At 41.3% G+C, this 17,706-nt stretch overlaps 1 protein-coding gene and 1 long non-coding RNA gene across 3 annotated transcripts in view; one reads left to right on the top strand and one right to left on the bottom strand.

The window, feature by feature from the left end:
• Nucleotides 1–17,706, bottom strand: part of LOC128667057 (uncharacterized) — a 157,740-nt gene that overhangs the window by 84,923 nt on the left and 55,111 nt on the right. The gene's annotated exons all lie outside the window — the stretch shown is intronic.
• Nucleotides 1–17,706, top strand: part of LOC128667055 (uncharacterized) — a 233,165-nt gene that overhangs the window by 189,915 nt on the left and 25,544 nt on the right. For both annotated transcript variants that reach the window (XM_053721938.1, XM_053721937.1), the window contains one exon: nucleotides 14,320–14,340. In XM_053721938.1, coding sequence (XP_053577913.1) covers nucleotides 14,320–14,340 — 21 coding nt within the window. The remainder of the gene's footprint in view (nucleotides 1–14,319; nucleotides 14,341–17,706) is intronic.

The following is a 17,706-nucleotide window of genomic DNA, read 5'->3' as shown; positions in this document are numbered from 1 at the left end:
CAAGTTTAAGCCTGTTTAACATGTCTGTACCTTCAGATAAGCTATGTTCTATATGTATGAAAGCCAATGTGTCTCCCCATTTAAATTTATGTGATAATTGTGCCATAGCGTCCAAACAAAGTAAGGACAGTACTGACACAAATAATGATATTGCCCAAGATGATTCCTCAAATGAGGGGAGTAAACATGATACTACATCATCTCCTACTGTGTCTACACCAGTTTTGCCCATGCAGGAGGCCCCTAGTACATCTAGTGCGCCAATACTTATTACCATGCAACAATTAATGGCTGTAATGGATAACTCCATAGCAAATCTTTTATCCAAAATGCCTACTTATCAGAGAAAGCGCGATTGCTCTGTTTTAAACACTGAAGAGCAAGAGGACGCTGATGATAATTGTTCTGTCATACCCTCACACCAATCTGAAGGGGCCATGAGGGAGGTTTTGTCTGAGGGAGAAATTTCAGATTCAGGAAAAATTTCTCATCAAGCTGAACCTGATGTTGTGACATTTAAATTTAAATTAGAACATCTCCGCGCACTGCTTAAGGAGGTATTATCTACTCTGGATGATTGTGACAATCTGGTCATTCCAGAGAAATTATGCAAGATGGACAGGTTCCTAGAGGTTCCGGTGCCCCCCGACGCTTTTCCTATACCCAAGCGGGTGGCGGACATAGTAAATAAAGAGTGGGAAAAGCCCGGCATACCTTTTGTTCCTCCCCCTATATTTAAGAAATTATTTCCTATGGTCGACCCCAGAAAGGACTTATGGCAGACAGTCCCCAAGGTTGAGGGGGCAGTTTCTACTCTAAACAAACGCACTACTATTCCTATCGAAGATAGTTGTGCTTTCAAAGATCCTATGGATAAAAAATTGGAGGGTTTGCTTAAAAAGATTTTTGTACAGCAAGGCTACCTTCTACAACCAATTTCATGCATTGTTCCTGTCACTACGGCAGCGTGGTTCTGGTTCGAGGAACTAGAAAAGTCGCTCAGTAGAGAAACTCCATATGAGGAGGTTATGGACAGAGTTCACGCACTTAAATTGGCTAACTCTTTTATTTTAGATGCCGCTTTGCAATTAGCAAAATTAGCGGCGAAAAATTCAGGGTTTGCTATCGTGGCGCGCAGAGCGCTCTGGCTAAAGTCTTGGTCAGCGGATGTGTCATCCAAGACAAAATTGCTTAACATTCCTTTCAAAGGTAAAACTTTATTTGGACCTGATTTGAAAGAGATTATTTCAGACATCACTGGGGGAAAGGGCCACGCCCTTCCACAGGATAGGTCTTTTAAGGCTAAAAATAAGCCTAATTTTCGTCCCTTTCGCAGAAATGGACCAGCCTCTAATTCTGCATCCTCTAAGCAAGAGGGTAATGCCTCACAACCCAAACCAGCCTGGAAACCAATGCAAGGCTGGAACAAGGGTAAGCAGGCCAAGAAGCCTGCCACTGCTAACAAAACGGCATGAAGGAGTAGCCCCCGATCCGGGACCGGATCTGGTGGGGGGCAGACTCTCTCTCTTTGCTCAGGCTTGGGCAAGAGATGTTCAGGTTCCTTGGGCACTAGAAATAGTTTCTCAAGGTTATCTCCTGGAATTCAAGGATCTACCCCCAAGGGGAAGGTTCCACAAGTCTCACTTATCCTCAAACCAAATAAAGAGACAGGCATTCTTACATTGTGTAGAAGACCTGTTAAAGATGGGTGTGATACACCCAGTTCCAATAAAGGAACAAGGTATGGGATTTTATTCCAATCTGTTCGTAGTTCCCAAAAAAGAGGGAACGTTCAGACCAATTCTGGATTTGAAGATCCTAAACAAATTTCTCAGGGTACCATCGTTCAAAATGGAAACTATTCGAACGATTCTACCCACCATTCAGGAAAGTCAATTTATGACTACCGTGGATCTAAAGGATGCGTACCTACATATCCCTATCCACAAGGAACATCATCAGTTCCTAAGGTTCGCTTTTCTGGACAAACATTACCAGTTTGTGGCTCTTCCATTCGGATTAGCCACTGCTCCAAGGACTTTCACAAAGGTGCTAGGGTCCCTTCTAGCGGTTCTAAGACCAAGGGGCATTGCAGTAGTACCTTACTTGGACGACATTCTAATACAAGCGTCGTCCCTGTCAAAGGCAAAGGCTCATACGAACATCGTTCTAGCCTTTCTCACATCTCACGGATGGAAGGTGAACAAAGAAAAGAGTTCTCTGTCCCCGTCAACAAGAGTTCCCTTCTTGGGAACAATAATAGATTCCTTAGAAATGAGGGTTTTTTCTGACAGAGGTCAGAAAATCAAAACTTCTAAGCTCTTGTCAAGTACTTCATTCTGTTCCTCGTCCTTCCATAGCGCAGTGCATGGAAGTAATAGGATTGATGGGTGCAACAATGGACATAGTTCCTTTTGCACGAATTCATCTAAGACCATTACAACTGTGCATGCTCAAACAGTGGAATGGGGATTATACAGACTTGTCTCCAATGATTCAAGTAGATCAAAGGACCAGAGATTCACTCCGTTGGTGGCTGACCCTGGACCATCTGTCCCAGGGAATGAGCTTCCGCAGGCCAGAGTGGGTCATTGTCACGACCGACGCCAGTCTAGTGGGCTGGGGTGCGGTCTGGGAATCCCTGAAAGCTCAGGGTCTATGGTCTCGGGAAGAGTCTCTTCTCCCGATAAACATTCTGGAACTGAGAGCGATATTCAATGCTCTCAGAGCTTGGCCTCAACTAGCAAAGGCCAAATTCATAAGGTTCCAATCAGACAACATGACGACTGTTGCTTATATCAATCATCAAGGGGGAACAAAGAGTTCCCTGGCGATGAAAGAAGTGACCAAAATAATTCAATGGGCGGAGGATCACTCCTGCCACTTGTCTGCGATCCACATCCCAGGAGTGGAAAATTGGGAAGCGGATTTTCTGAGTCGTCAGACATTTCATCCGGGGGAGTGGGAACTCCATCCGGAAATCTTTGCCCAAATAACTCAATTATGGGGCATTCCAGACATGGATCTGATGGCGTCTCGTCAGAACTTCAAGGTTCCTTGCTACGGGTCCAGATCCAGGGATCCCAAGGCGACTCTAGTAGATGCACTAGTAGCACCTTGGACTTTCAACCTAGCTTACGTATTCCCACCGTTTCCTCTCATTCCCAGGCTGGTAGCCAGGATCAATCAGGAGAGGGCCTCGGTGATCTTGATAGCTCCTGCGTGGCCACGCAGGACTTGGTATGCAGACCTGGTGAATATGTCATCGGCTCCACCATGGAAGCTACCTTTGAGACAGGACCTTCTTGTTCAAGGTCCATTCGAACACCCAAATCTGGTCTCCCACCAACTGACGGCTTGGAGATTGAACGCTTGATTCTATCAAAGCGTGGGTTTTCAGATTCGGTGATAGATACTCTGGTTCAGGCCAGAAAACCTGTAACTAGAACAATTTACCATAAAATATGGAAAAAATATATCTGTTGGTGTGAATCCAAAGGATTCCCATGGAATAAGATAAAAATTCCTAAGATTCTCTCCTTTCTTCAAGAAGGTTTGGAGAAAGGTTTATCTGCAAGTTCTCTAAAGGGACAGATCTCTGCCTTATCTGTCTTACTACACAAAAGACTGGCAGCTGTGCCAGATGTTCAAGCATTTGTTCAGGCTCTGGTTAGGATCAAGCCTGTTTACAGACCTCTGACTCCTCCCTGGAGTCTAAATCTAGTTCTTTCAGTTCTTCAAGGGGTTCCGTTTGAACCCTTACATTCCGTAGATATTAAGTTACTATCTTGGAAAGTTTTGTTTTTGGTTGCAATGTCTTCTGCTAGAAGAGTTTCAGAGTTATCTGCTCTGCAGTGTTCTCCTCCTTATCTGGTGTTCCATGCAGATAAGGTGGTTTTGCGTACTAAGCCTGGTTTTCTTCCTAAAGTTGTTTCTAACAAAAATATTAACCAGGAGATAGTTGTACCTTCTTTGTGTCCGAATCCAGTTTCAAAGAAGGAACGTTTGTTACACAATTTGGACGTTGTCCGTGCTCTAAAGTTCTATTTAGAGGCTACTAAAGATTTCAGACAAACATCTTCCTTGTTTGTTGTTTATTCTGGTAAAAGGAGAGGTCAAAAAGCGACTTCTACCTCTCTTTCCTTTTGGCTTAAAAGCATTATCCGTTTGGCTTATGAGACTGCCGGACGGCAGCCTCCTGAAAGAATCACAGCTCACTCCACTAGGGCTGTGGCTTCCACATGGGCCTTCAAGAACGAGGCTTCTGTTGACCAGATATGTAAGGCAGCGACTTGGTCTTCACTGCACACTTTTGCCAAATTTTACAAATTTGATACTTTTGCTTCTTCGGAGGCTATTTTTGGGAGAAAGGTTTTGCAAGCTGTGGTGCCTTCCGTTTAGGTGACCTGATTTGCTCCCTCCCTTCATCCGTGTCCTAAAGCTTTGGTATTGGTTCCCACAAGTAAGGATGACGCCGTGGAACGGACACACCAATGTTGGAGAAAACAGAATTTATGCTTACCTGATAAATTACTTTCTCCAACGGTGTGTCCGGTCCACGGCCCGCCCTGGTTTTTTAATCAGATCTGATGAATTATTTTCTCTAACTACAGTCACCACGGTATCATATGGTTTCTCCTATATATATTTCCTCCTGTCCGTCGGTCGAATGACTGGGGTGGGCGGAGCCTAGGAGGGATCATGTGACCAGCTTTGCTGGGACTCTTTGCCATTTCCTGTTGGGGAAGAGAATATCCCACAAGTAAGGATGACGCCGTGGACCGGACACACCGTTGGAGAAAGTAATTTATCAGGTAAGCATAAATTCTGTTTTTGGGGGGGATCAGGGGGGATGCTACACCACAGCATATGTAAATATGCTAAAAAAAATTAAAAAAATTTAAAAACCTTTTATTTTAGTACTGGCAGACTTTCTGCCAGTACTTAAGATGGCGGGGACAATTGTGGGGTGGGGGAGGGAAGGGAGCTTTTTGGGAGGGATCAGGGGGTCTGATGTGTCAGGTGGGAGGCTGATCTCTACACTAAAGCTAAAATTAACCCTGCAAGCTCCCTACAAACTACCTAATTAACCCCTTCACTGCTAGCCATAATACACGTGTGATGCGCAGCAACATTTAGTGGCCTTCTAATTACCAGAAAGCAACGCCAAAGTCATATATGTCTGCTATTTCTGAACAAAGGGGATCCCAGAGAAGCATTTACAACCATTTGTGCCATCTGACCACTGATACCTGGTCTGCAAAGCATGGTCAGGGCAGGTATACCACCTACACTGTGCACTGTGAAGCGGGCGTAACCCTTACACTACCTGATCGATACAACATCATACCTGATGTTTTAAAGCACGTTATTCCAAACAATTTAGGAATGTTAGGTGATTTATGCCCTTTATGGATTAAAACCAGACTCTGCATCAACTATGTAATTTTCCATGGGAGTTTCGCCATGGATCCCCCTCCGGCATGCCACAGTCCAGGTGTTAGTCCCCTTGAAACAACTTTTCCATCACTATTGTGGCCAGACAGAGTCTGGCCACCCTGTGGGTTTTAAAATTCGCCTGCCTATTGAAGTCTATGGCGGTTCGCCCGTTCGCAAACATTTGCGGAAGTTCGCGTTCGCTGTTCGCAAACCCAAATTTTTATGTTCGCAACATCACTATATACAAGAGTTGTAAAACGTCATTCCTCACATAAGTCAGGATAGAGTTTAGGTTTATCCAGCATCAGTACAGCCAGTGAGAGACTCCAGGAAATACATTACTCGCATCACCTCACACAGGGTGATCCTTAATATCTGCTGTGCCTGCTATACTCAACAAATTATGTCAGACAACCCAGGTTTTTGCACAATCTCTCACATCAATAATGAAGGTTTCAGGAGCTTTTAGAGACACTTCAGACAGGATGGTGAATTTTCTTTTAAAATATACGTTGCTACTTATTCCCTCTCAGTATTTAGTGGATCTTTCTCTGTTTCATAGGCCATCGGATAAATACATAAAGTCCATAATTCAGGGAACAATTATGTTGTATTCTTTGTCATTTTTTAAAAATAGATTTCTGTTTTCACAATAAAGCACCCAGTCTGGTAGGAGAAAAGTTACTGGAAACAAAGGGGGAAATGTATGAATCTGTGAATTGCCCTTGCAGTGTAGGCTTGCTGATGTAAGACCGCAAATGCAATTTATTAATCAGGGGTTTTAAGACTGCTGTTTACTAAACTCATTAAAATCAGTCCAAACTGATACTACTAGGGTGATTTACAAGCCCTTGGTTGGTTGTGTGAGAGCAGGGAGTGCCAAGGATAAATGCAGGCAGCAGATTCTATTACACTAACTGCAATACCACACTGACAGGTTCCCTGTTTGGGAACCTTCTCCATCCAGATATTGACTAATCTGGCCCACAGTGAAAGTCTGTTATACTGTGTGAGAGCGTGTTATGTTTCTCTATTATCCTAGAAGGGAGTGCAAACTAATTTGCTAAATAGTTTTTATAAAGATAAGCACATAAATAATTACATTTTCGTTAGTTAATTCTGTTATTTATTTTTAGGAACACATTTCTGAATATGCAGTAACAAAGATACACAATATATCAGCACACAACTCAGTAAAGCAGAAACACAACAGAGTTAATCACACAAGCAGATACAATAGGGATCATCACATAAGTAACATGTAGAGGGACACTGAGTGAGCCAGATCACAAGTCAGGAACTGATATAAATATGTACATGAGAGATCCAAGCAAACATAAGTAACATATAGAGGTTACAGGATGGTTCAGGTTAGTAACATATATAAATATATACAAGATAGATCAGCACAGAAGCCAGTAACATATATAGATATATTATAATTGGGGGTTTGTGGGTGGAAAAAATGCATTTTTGGTCACAAGTGTTTTTTAGGCAAATTCTAAAGTTACATTGCCTATGAGTGGTCCCATATACTTAAAAAATTACTGTATCGGAACAATCATATGAAAAATGGTGCAGACCCATACAATAATTTCCAGATGAGAAAAAAAGGGGAGATAGAGTGATTAATAATAATATCACTAATAAAGACTGGGAATTTAGCACTCTTTAATAATATCAAAACAGGACACTCGTTAGGATAAAGTATCAAAATATAGGTTTATTTGTGCAAAATGCTGGGCAAGGGCCCAAGGCGGAAACAGTAACAAAGAAGGCATATGATACTACACTCAGCGTGATTAAAACACTAACATTTAAACAAAGATATTATCTAAGTTTAAAAGAAAGGACTGGCCCCATGCAGGTTTATAAACAGCAAGAACAGTATATGCAAAACAGCATAATGTATGATTGACACCCCCTGCTAGTGGCCGATTGGCCGTGAATCTGCAGGGGGCGGAGTTGCACCAGCAGTTCACAAGAGCTGCTGGTGCAATGCTGAATACGGAGAGCGTATTGCTCTACGCATTCAGCGAGGTCTGATGGACCTGATCCGCACTGTTGGATCAGGTCCGACAGACCTTTGTTAAATAGGCCCCCATATGCGTGGTCACGCATAAAATGTAAAGAAAGCCTCTGTATATGTATATAGCAAGGCGGAGTAAAATGACTGATGTTGATTGTATTTCCATCAGAAGCAGTTCATGGTTCTGAGAACTCAGGTAGATAAAACAGTCCGTTGGTTAGTGGCAGGTCATTATTGCAATTAAAGCTGGCATATTAGACAAGTCTCAGAGTTCAGTGAGGATAAAGCAGGTTTAAGGCAGTCAGAATAGTATGTAGCAAAGCCAAGTCAGTCAAGGAGACAAAGGACAAAGCACATTAAGCATAGGGTTAATATAGCCAAGACACGATGCAGAAGGATACCTTTTTAGTGCTTCCGTACCCCTCTGTCAACTGCACCTGTTCTTGCAACATACATGGACATGTACCCAGCAGTCCTAAGTAGTGCTGCTCCACATAGGAGATCTCCTTTTTTAAAAGACGTCAGTAAGGCTTGCTTTCTTGCTTCCTTCTCTGCTTAACCAGACTCCGGGATTCGCCTGTCAGCTCAAATTTCAGCACCAATATTCAGCGTTTTTCCAAACTGATACTCCGCTACAAACAAAACCAGCATGGAAGGACACGAGGGTCAGTCAGCCAATTGCCGATGCGCGTTTCACCCCCTCGCCATCAAGGAGACGGGGCTTCCTCAGGTCATAGAACATCATCTGTGCTGGCTTATAACATGACAGACTCCGCCCATTATTGGAGGTGAAAAATATGATAAGCTAAGAGAATTAGACTGTATGTACAATCTTATACAACTCACAAGAAGGACATATATAACATATTTCTACAATACAGAAAATAAAAGAATTTTAAACCATATTATAAAAATATTCCCAAAACTTGAAACCTTAATTATAAAATGAGAAACAAATATTATTAGGAGGCAAACTAATTCTTAACACAAAAATGTATAAGAAGCTAGCCATATCAGGCTTCTCATTCATACCTCTCGGTCCAATGGTGGAGAGGTTATAAATCCACCTACACTCTTTTTGGAGGAGGGCTCGATCATTATCCCCACCTCTACCATTGGTAATACCTCTATGCCTACGACTCTCATGGAATCTGGTATGCTATTGTCAAAAATTTCAAAATGCCTTGCTACACTACTACTTTGAACTTTATATTTTTTTTTTTTATTATTATTTTTTTTATATAATTTTTATTGAGGTTGAAGAAATAAAAAAAACAGTACAAAGTTGCCGCACATGCAGCCGGTATGAAACAAATGTTAACAGTCCACAAGATCATTATAATACATAGCAATGCGAGACGTCTATAATATAGTACTGCACTTATAACAAAAAGATATTAAATCAACCTCAGTTTTTCTTATTGGAGGAATACTTTCCTAAGTATGAATAGTATAAAGAAATATCAAATATTGTACACGGTAACGCAACTGATTGATTCCCCGTAATACAATAGGCATCCCCATAATCATAACAAGGAACAAATAAAATGGAAACTTCTTATTAGATAGTATAAGATAATATGATGTGTATCCCTCTCATGCCATATGGAGTCCTTCAGGGACATCCATATACTGTAGGAATATTATAAACAATCTTATTTGTAGCTGGTGTGAACAGTGAATATTGCTGAGCTATGCGAGAAAGGGAAAAAAAAAGTCAACATTCACTATGTACTGCAAGGGTCACTATAGGAAAGTAATGAAGGTGCGGCATAGGCTAGATAAGCCGCATAGTTAACCCTCCTAGCCTAGGAGGTATATTAGGGAGGGGGGGGGGGGGAGGTGGTTATGTAAGTGCAATAGGCGTATTACCTGATGCTGTACATGATCTTAATAACTAGACTCATGAAGTTGACTTTAACTATATGGCTTATGTAAAATAAGTTGGGTATAGAGACCATTAATAATGGTAGTAATGTGGGTCCAGCCCACCTTAGAGGCATATCACATATTGTAAAGTAAGGCTGCACAGTTCACTGTAGTGGTAGTCATAACAACAGATTGCAAGTTTTACATACAATGTCCTATAGTATACATATATATATATATATATATATATATATATATATATATATATATATATATATATATATATAAAAATAAGAAAAATAAAAAATAGGAAAATAGGAAGCTTGATACCTGTACTCTGCCTTCACCCCTTCTATTATTTCAAAGCATCCATTATTACACACAGAGAATTGGAGCTAGTATGTAAAGACAGAGCCACCTATAAAAAATGAAATGCTAGTAATCCCTTGATAACTCTGAGGTCTCTGGTCTATATGTAGCCTGCACATTGCACCCACCAATAAGCATGTAGGTGTGCTCAGACATCCCGGCCGCAGACGTCCAAGCCCCCACACATACTCAAGCATTAATAGTGTACAACCAGCAGGAAAAGTGTTATTCAGGCAGTTCAGCCAAAGGGAGTACTACCCCCCAGGATCACATGTTGGGCTATAAAGATTTCCTCTAGGCCAAACCTCAGTTAACAGTATTGGACATATGTATTAGTAGACAAAATTGGGCACTCAAGATACCTATGCACTTAACCCTGTATGTCATAAGAAGCGTGGGTATGAATGTACCTCATTTTATAGTGTAAAATAGTGCAGGTAACAGAAGATATTTGAACTAAAACCAACAAACTTCTAGTTAACACATTATAAAACTCCTATCAGCATAATAAAATCTAGATTAGAACACACAACATCTGGTTTGCCCCACCACAAGTGAAGAGGAAGCAAAAAACGTAAAATAAATTGTAAGTGGAGGATACTGGGTCTTATACTGACTGGCATATCATAGTTACCCTACCCCTATTTTTGGCAGAGCTCCATATTGCAATAAAGACTGAAGGTCCTGAAAAGCCTGAGAAGTAGCGACTAAACAGGGGAAAAAGACACTAAGTCCAAGAACCAGTCTGTCAACTGCTGTTTCCCAGGACCCAATCTGTTGGGCTAAAAGTTCCTCTATGTTCAACTTCCAGAGCGGAGCAGCTACTGTCCCTTTGTGAGTCATACCTTTGGCACAACTGTAATGTATAGTGTTACGGCGTTGGTTTCTGCTGCTGCTGCTCTGCTGCGGTCGTGTTAGCCGCGTGGGTGATTCATATTTCACAGCCTGCAGTGAAAGGGATTTGTTTTCAGAGAGTTCAACCACCGTCACCATCATGAAATTACTCTGATCTTTTGGGGAATATGGCATGTGATCTGTCTCCCGTAGCCCTAGTGATTCAGCTGGCTTTGGAACCTGTGATGCAGGAGATAGTAGCTTAGTGATGTGCCCCTTAAGGTTTTGAAAATGAAAGTCCAGGGTCAGGTATACATTTCTTTCCCAGGTTTCCGTGGATCGGCTCCCTGCATGATCCATTGCAAACTGTTGTTGTAAGCAGTATTAAGTGAATGAGCCAGAACAGTTATGTTTAATTTGATGACTCAAAGTTATATGCGATGTTAGAATACAGCAGTATGCCCAATGTTGAATGGTACCGCATGGAATCAGAGTTTAGGTATATAACCTGATAGTATTACATGCCTGCTGCAAGCAATTGGATGATGGATATGGTATTAGGTTTGAGAGTTCGTAATCCCTTTGTTGCAGGCTGTTGTCAAAGCGTGTATATATGATTTAGCGTGGTTGTGAACATGTCCTGCTGTTTTGAAGGATTAGCCTTTTAAATGTATTTTCATATTTACCGCTGCGTCAGGGTCACAGTTGCGGTCGCCATCTTGGATTTCATGGAGCTGTTATGCTGCCTTCCCAAACCGCACTGTTCGTTAGTGTCTGCAGTGACGCAGTCTATAATTCAGGCAATCAGCTGGGGGCAGGTTTACCCCATATATTCCAAATTTATAAGCTATTTTCTGGCCGTTAGGCTATAGATAGAAGCTGTTGTAGGGCCTCTGATGTTGGAGCTTCGTTACACTGCGGCCATTCAGATGCACCACACGCTCCGCCCCCTCTGAACTTTATATTTTATGTCCTTCAGAATTCTTTTTGTTTATCCGACATAAAAACTTGGGCAAGAGCAGGATAATAGATACACTACCCCCTCTGTGTTGCAATTGATAAAGTGTCTCAATTTATATGTTCTCTCTGGGCAGACAGAAAATACTTATAGTTTGAGCCATAAATCTACATGCCACACATTTCTTGCATGGAAAATTGTCTACTAGCTTTTGCTTCAAAAGCCATTTTTTTTAAGGGGTAACAAATTTACTCTTAACTAATCTATCTTTTAAAATAGGTGCCCTTCTCGCTGTCAGACTTGGAAAAGCTCCCACTTCCTTTGCTACGCTTTCATCACTTTAGAGGGTACCCCAATTTTTTTTGCAAGATATCTCTTATGCTACTCCAATGACAATTGAACTTTGTCACTAGTCTAATGCTACTGTCTTTTTCCTTTTTTCTAAGGAAGAGAAGCAGGTTCCTATCTTTTTTCTTTGCTTCATTTCTCGCATGCAACACAATTCTCTTTGAATAGCCTCTTGCTTTAAACCTTTGTTCCATTTGCGTGGCATGTTCATCATATTTTGTCTCTGATGAGCAATTTCTGCGCAAACTGAGAAATTGCCCCTTTGGGATTCCTCTCTTAAGGTGAACTGAATGATGGCTTTGAGCTTCAAGCATGCTGTAAGTTGCTGTTGCCTTCCGAAAATTTTTAGTCACCAAGATATCATGTTCAACATTAATATTTACGTCTAGAAATAATAAACTTTGCTTGCTACAATTTTGCGTGAGAATAATGATTCTCTAATTTTTTTTCAAATCAAGAACAAATTGTGTGAGGGCTCTTTGGGTACCCTCCCAGATGATAAAAATAAATAAATGGATATGCTCATCAGCCAATCGGAATTAAGGTAGAAAAAATCCTATTGGCTGATGCAATCAGCCAATAGGATTTAAGTTCAATCCTATTGGCTGATCCAATCAGCCAATAGGATTGAGCTTGCATTCTATTGGCTGTTCCAATCAGCCAATAGGATTTTTTCTACCTTAATTCCGATTGGCTGATAGAATTCTATCAGCCAATCGGAATTGAAGGGACGCCATCTTGGATGACGTCACTTAAAGGTACCTTCATTCAACAAGAAGACGTCATCAGAAAAGGATGCTCCGCGTCGGATGTCTTGAAGATGGACCCGCTCCGCACCGGATGGATGAAGATAGAAGATGCCGTCTGGATGAAGACTTCTGCCCGTCTGGAGGACCACTTCTGCCCGTCTGGAGGACCACTTCTGCCCATCTGGAGGACCACTTCTGACGGATTCGTTGAGGACTTTGGCCCGGTTGGGTGAAGACTTCTCACGGTAAGGTGATCTTCAAGGGGTTAGTGTTAGGTTTTTTTTAAGTAGGTATTGGTTGGGTTTTAGAGTAGGGTTGGTTGTGTGGGTGTTGGGTTTTAATGTTGGGGTGGTTTGTAATTTCTTTTTACAGGTAAAAGAGCTGATTACTTTGGGGCAATGCCCCGCAAAAGGCCCTTTTAAGGGCTAGTTGTAATTTAGTGTAGGGTAGGGCTTTTTTTATTTTGGGGGGGGCTTTTTTATTTTGTTAGGGAGATTAGATTAGGTGTAATTAGATTAAAAAACTTGATTTTTTTATTATTTTCTGTAATTTAGTGGGGTTTTTTTGTACTTTAGATAATTGTATTTATTTTGATTTAATTGTAGTTAATTTAGGTAATTAATTTATTATTATAATTTATAGTGTAGTGTTAGGTGTAATTGTAACTTAGGTTAGGTTTTATTTTACAGGTATATTTGTATTTATTTTAGCTAGGTAGTTATTAAATAGTTAATAACTATTTAATAACTATTCTACCTAGTTAAAATAAATACAAACTTGCCTGTAAAATAAATAAAAAAATCCTAAGCTAGCTACAATGTAACTACTAGTTATATTGTAGCTATCTTAGGGTTTATTTTATAGGTAAGTATTTAGTTTTAAATAGGAATAATTGAGTTAATTATAGGAATATTTATTTAGATTTATTTAAATTATATTTAAGTTAGGGGGGTTAGGGTTAGACTCAGGTTTAGGGGTTAATAAATTTAATATAGTGGCGGCGGTGTAGGGGGGGCAGATTAAGGGTTAATAAATATAATGTAGGTGGCGGTGGGTTCCGGGAGCGGCGGTTTTGGGGTTAAACACTTTATTTAGTTGCGGCGGGGTCCGTGATCGGCGGTTTAGGGGTTAATAAGTATAATGTAGGTGGCGGCAGTGTAGGGGGGGGCAGATTAGGGGTGTTTGGACTCGGGGTACATGTTAGGGTGTTAGGTGTAAACATTACCATAGGAATCAATGGGATATCGGGGAGCAGCAAATATAAGCTCTCACTGCTTTCAAACTCCCATTGATTCCTATGGTATCCGCCACCTCCAGGGCGGCGGATTGAAAACCAGGTACGCTGGGCCGGAATAGTGCCGAGCGTACCTGCTAGTTATTTGATAACTAGCAAAAGTAGTCAGATTGTGCCGAACTTGCATTCGGAACATCTGTAATGACGTAAGCATCGATCTGTGTCGGACTGAGTCCGGCGGATCGTATGTTGCGTGACTATATTCTACTTTTGACAGTCTGTAGGGTTTGATAACTAAGGGGAATCAGGCTCGCCACAAATACGCTGCAGAATTCCAGCGTATTTGCGGTTGACAGCTTGATAAATAGATGCCACAGTGTGTAATAGCACACAGGTCAGTAACACAAAAATGATACAGGATTTACAAGCACTCAGGATTATGTTATTTTGTTGCAATGAAACATTTCTAAACATTTTTATTTATTTTTAGGGAAGAAGAATCCTTATACAAGTAAGTTAAATTTTTTATATAAGATATTATTTTTCTTTACATTTATTAGTGTAACCTGTTTTTTATATTCTGTGCATATCCTGGTGTAGTAATGTATGTAAGGTTACAAAGGAGGGGGTGACAATGTCACATTATATACTATATCAGTGATGTGTATATGTTACCTGGTGTAGTAGTGTATGTGAGGAGGGGATGACACTGTCACATTACATACTGTATCAGACCCCCTGGTCACATTTTATGCTGTATCAGTTATGTGTATACATGACCTGCTGTAGTAGTGTATGTGAGGGGGGGACACTGTCACATTATATGCTGTATCAGTTATGTGTATACATGACCTGCTGTAGTAGTGTATGTGAGGAGGGGTTACACTGTCACATTATATGCTGTATCAGTGATGTGTATACATGACCTGCTGTAGTAGTGTGTGTGAGGAGGGGGTGACACTGTCACATTATATGCTGTATCAGTGATGTGTATACATGACCTGGTGTAGTAGTGTATGTGAGGAGGGGGTGACACTGTCACATTATATGCTGTATCAGTGATATGTATACATGACCTGGTGTAGTAGTGTATGTGAGGAGGGGGTGACACTGTCACATTATATGCTGTATTAGTGATGTGTATACATGACCTGGTGTAGTAGTGTATGTGAGGAGGGATGACACTGTCACATTATATGCTGTATCAGTGATGTGTATACATGACCTGGTGTAGTAGTGTATGTGAGGAGGGGGTGACACTGTCACATTATATGCTGTATCAGTGATGTGTATACATGACCTGGTGTAGTAGTGTATGTGAGGAGGGGATGACACTGTCACATTATATGCTGTATCAGTGATGTGTATACATGACCTGGTGTAGTAGTGTATGTGAGGAGGGGGTGACACTGTCACATTATATGCTGTATCAGTGATGTGTATACATGACCTGGTGTATTAGTGTATGTGAGGAGGGGGTGACACTGTCACATTATATGCTGTATCAGTGATGTGTATACATGACCTGGTGTAGTAGTGTATGTGAGGAGGGGGTGACACTGTCACATTATAAACTGTATCAGTGATGTGTATACATGACCTGCTGTAGTAGTGTATGTGAGGAGGGGTGACACTGTCACATTATATGCTGTATCAGTGATGTGTATACATGACCTGCTGTAGTAGTGTATGTAAGGAGGGGTGACACTGTCACATTATATGCTGTATCAGTGATGTGTATACATGACCTGGTGTAGTAGTGTATGTGAGGAGAGGGTGACACTGTCACATTATATGCTGTATCAGTGATGTGTATACATGACCTGGTGTAGTAGTGTATGTGAGGAGGGGGTGACACTGTCACATTATATGCTGTATCAGTGATGTGTATACATGACCTGGTGTAGTAGTGTATGTGAGGAGGGGGTGACACTGTCACATTATATGTTGTATCATTGATGTGTATACATGACCTGGTGTAGTAGTGTATGTGAGGAGGGGGGTGATACTGTCACATTATATGCTGTATCAGTGATGTGTATACATGACCTGGTGTAGTAGTGTATGTGAGGAGGGGGTCATACTGTCACATTATATGCTGTATCAGTGATGAGTATAAATGACCTTGTGTAGTAGTGTATGTGAGGAGGGGGTGACACTGTCACATTATATGCTGTATCAGTGATGTGTATACATGACCTGGTGTAGTAGTGTATGTGAGGATGGGGTGACACTGTCACGTTATATGCTGTATCAGTGATGTGTATAAATGACCTGGTGTAGTAGTGTATGTGAGGAAGGGGTGACACTGTCACATTATATGCTGTATCAGTGATGTGTATACATGACCTGGTGTAGTGGTGTAAGTGAGGAGGGGGTGACAGTGTCACATTATATGCTGTATCAGTGATGTGTATACATGACCTGGTGTAGTAGTGTATGTGAGGATTGGGTGACACTGTCACGTTATATGCTGTATCAGTGATGTGTATACATGACCTGGTGTAGTAGTGTATGTGAGTAGGGGGGGGTGACACTGTCACATTATATGCTGTATCAGTAATGTGTATACATAACCTGGTGTAGTAGTGTATGTGAGAGGGTAACACTGTCACATTATATGTTGTATCAGTGATGTGTATACATGACCTGGTGTAGTGGTGTAAGTGAGGAGGGGGTGACACTGTCACATTATATGCTGTATCAGTGATGTGTATATGTGACCTGGTGTAGTAGTGTATGTGAGGAGGGGGTGACACTGTCACATTATATGCTGTATCAGTGATATGTATACATGACCTGGTGTAGTAGTGTATGTGAGGGGGTGACACTGTCACATTATATGCTGTATTAGTGATGTGTATACATGACCTGGTGTAGTAGTGTATGTGAGGAGGGATGACACTGTCACATTATATGCTGTATCAGTGATGTGTATACATGACCTGGTGTAGTAGTGTATGTGAGGAGGGGGTGACACTGTCACATTATATGCTGTATCAGTGATGTGTATACATGACCTGGTGTATTAGTGTATGTGAGGAGGGGATGACACTGTCACATTATATGCTGTATCAGTGATGTGTATACATGACCTGGTGTAGTAGTGTATGTGAGGAGGGGGTGACACTGTCACATTATATGCTGTATCAGTGATGTGTATACATGACCTGGTGTATTAGTGTATGTGAGGAGGGGGTGACACTGTCACATTATATGCTGTATCAGTGATGTGTATACATGACCTGGTGTAGTAGTGTATGTGAGGAGGGGGTGACACTGTCACATTATAAACTGTATCAGTGATGTGTATACATGACCTGCTGTAGTAGTGTATGTGAGGAGGGGTGACACTGTCACATTATATGCTGTATCAGTGATGTGTATACATGACCTGCTGTAGTAGTGTATGTAAGGAGGGGTGACACTGTCACATTATATGCTGTATCAGTGATGTGTATACATGACCTGGTGTAGTAGTGTATGTGAGGAGAGGGTGACACTGTCACATTATATGCTGTATCAGTGATGTGTATACATGACCTGGTGTAGTAGTGTATGTGAGGAGGGGGTGACACTGTCACATTATATGCTGTATTAGTGATGTGTATACATGACCTGGTGTAGTAGTGTATGTGAGGAGGGGGTGACACTGTCACATTATATGTTGTATCATTGATGTGTATACATGACCTGGTGTAGTAGTGTATGTGAGGAGGGGGGTGATACTGTCACATTATATGCTGTATCAGTGATGTGTATACATGACCTGGTGTAGTAGTGTATGTGAGGAGGGGGTCATACTGTCACATTATATGCTGTATCAGTGATGAGTATAAATGACCTTGTGTAGTAGTGTATGTGAGGAGGGGGTGAC

Source organism: Bombina bombina, chromosome 7 (assembly GCF_027579735.1).
Source record: "Bombina bombina isolate aBomBom1 chromosome 7, aBomBom1.pri, whole genome shotgun sequence".
Classification (NCBI taxonomy): domain Eukaryota; kingdom Metazoa; phylum Chordata; class Amphibia; order Anura; family Bombinatoridae; genus Bombina; species Bombina bombina.
The sequence above is the reverse complement of the archived record's forward strand: the minus strand, read 5'-3'. Positions and strand labels throughout refer to the sequence as shown.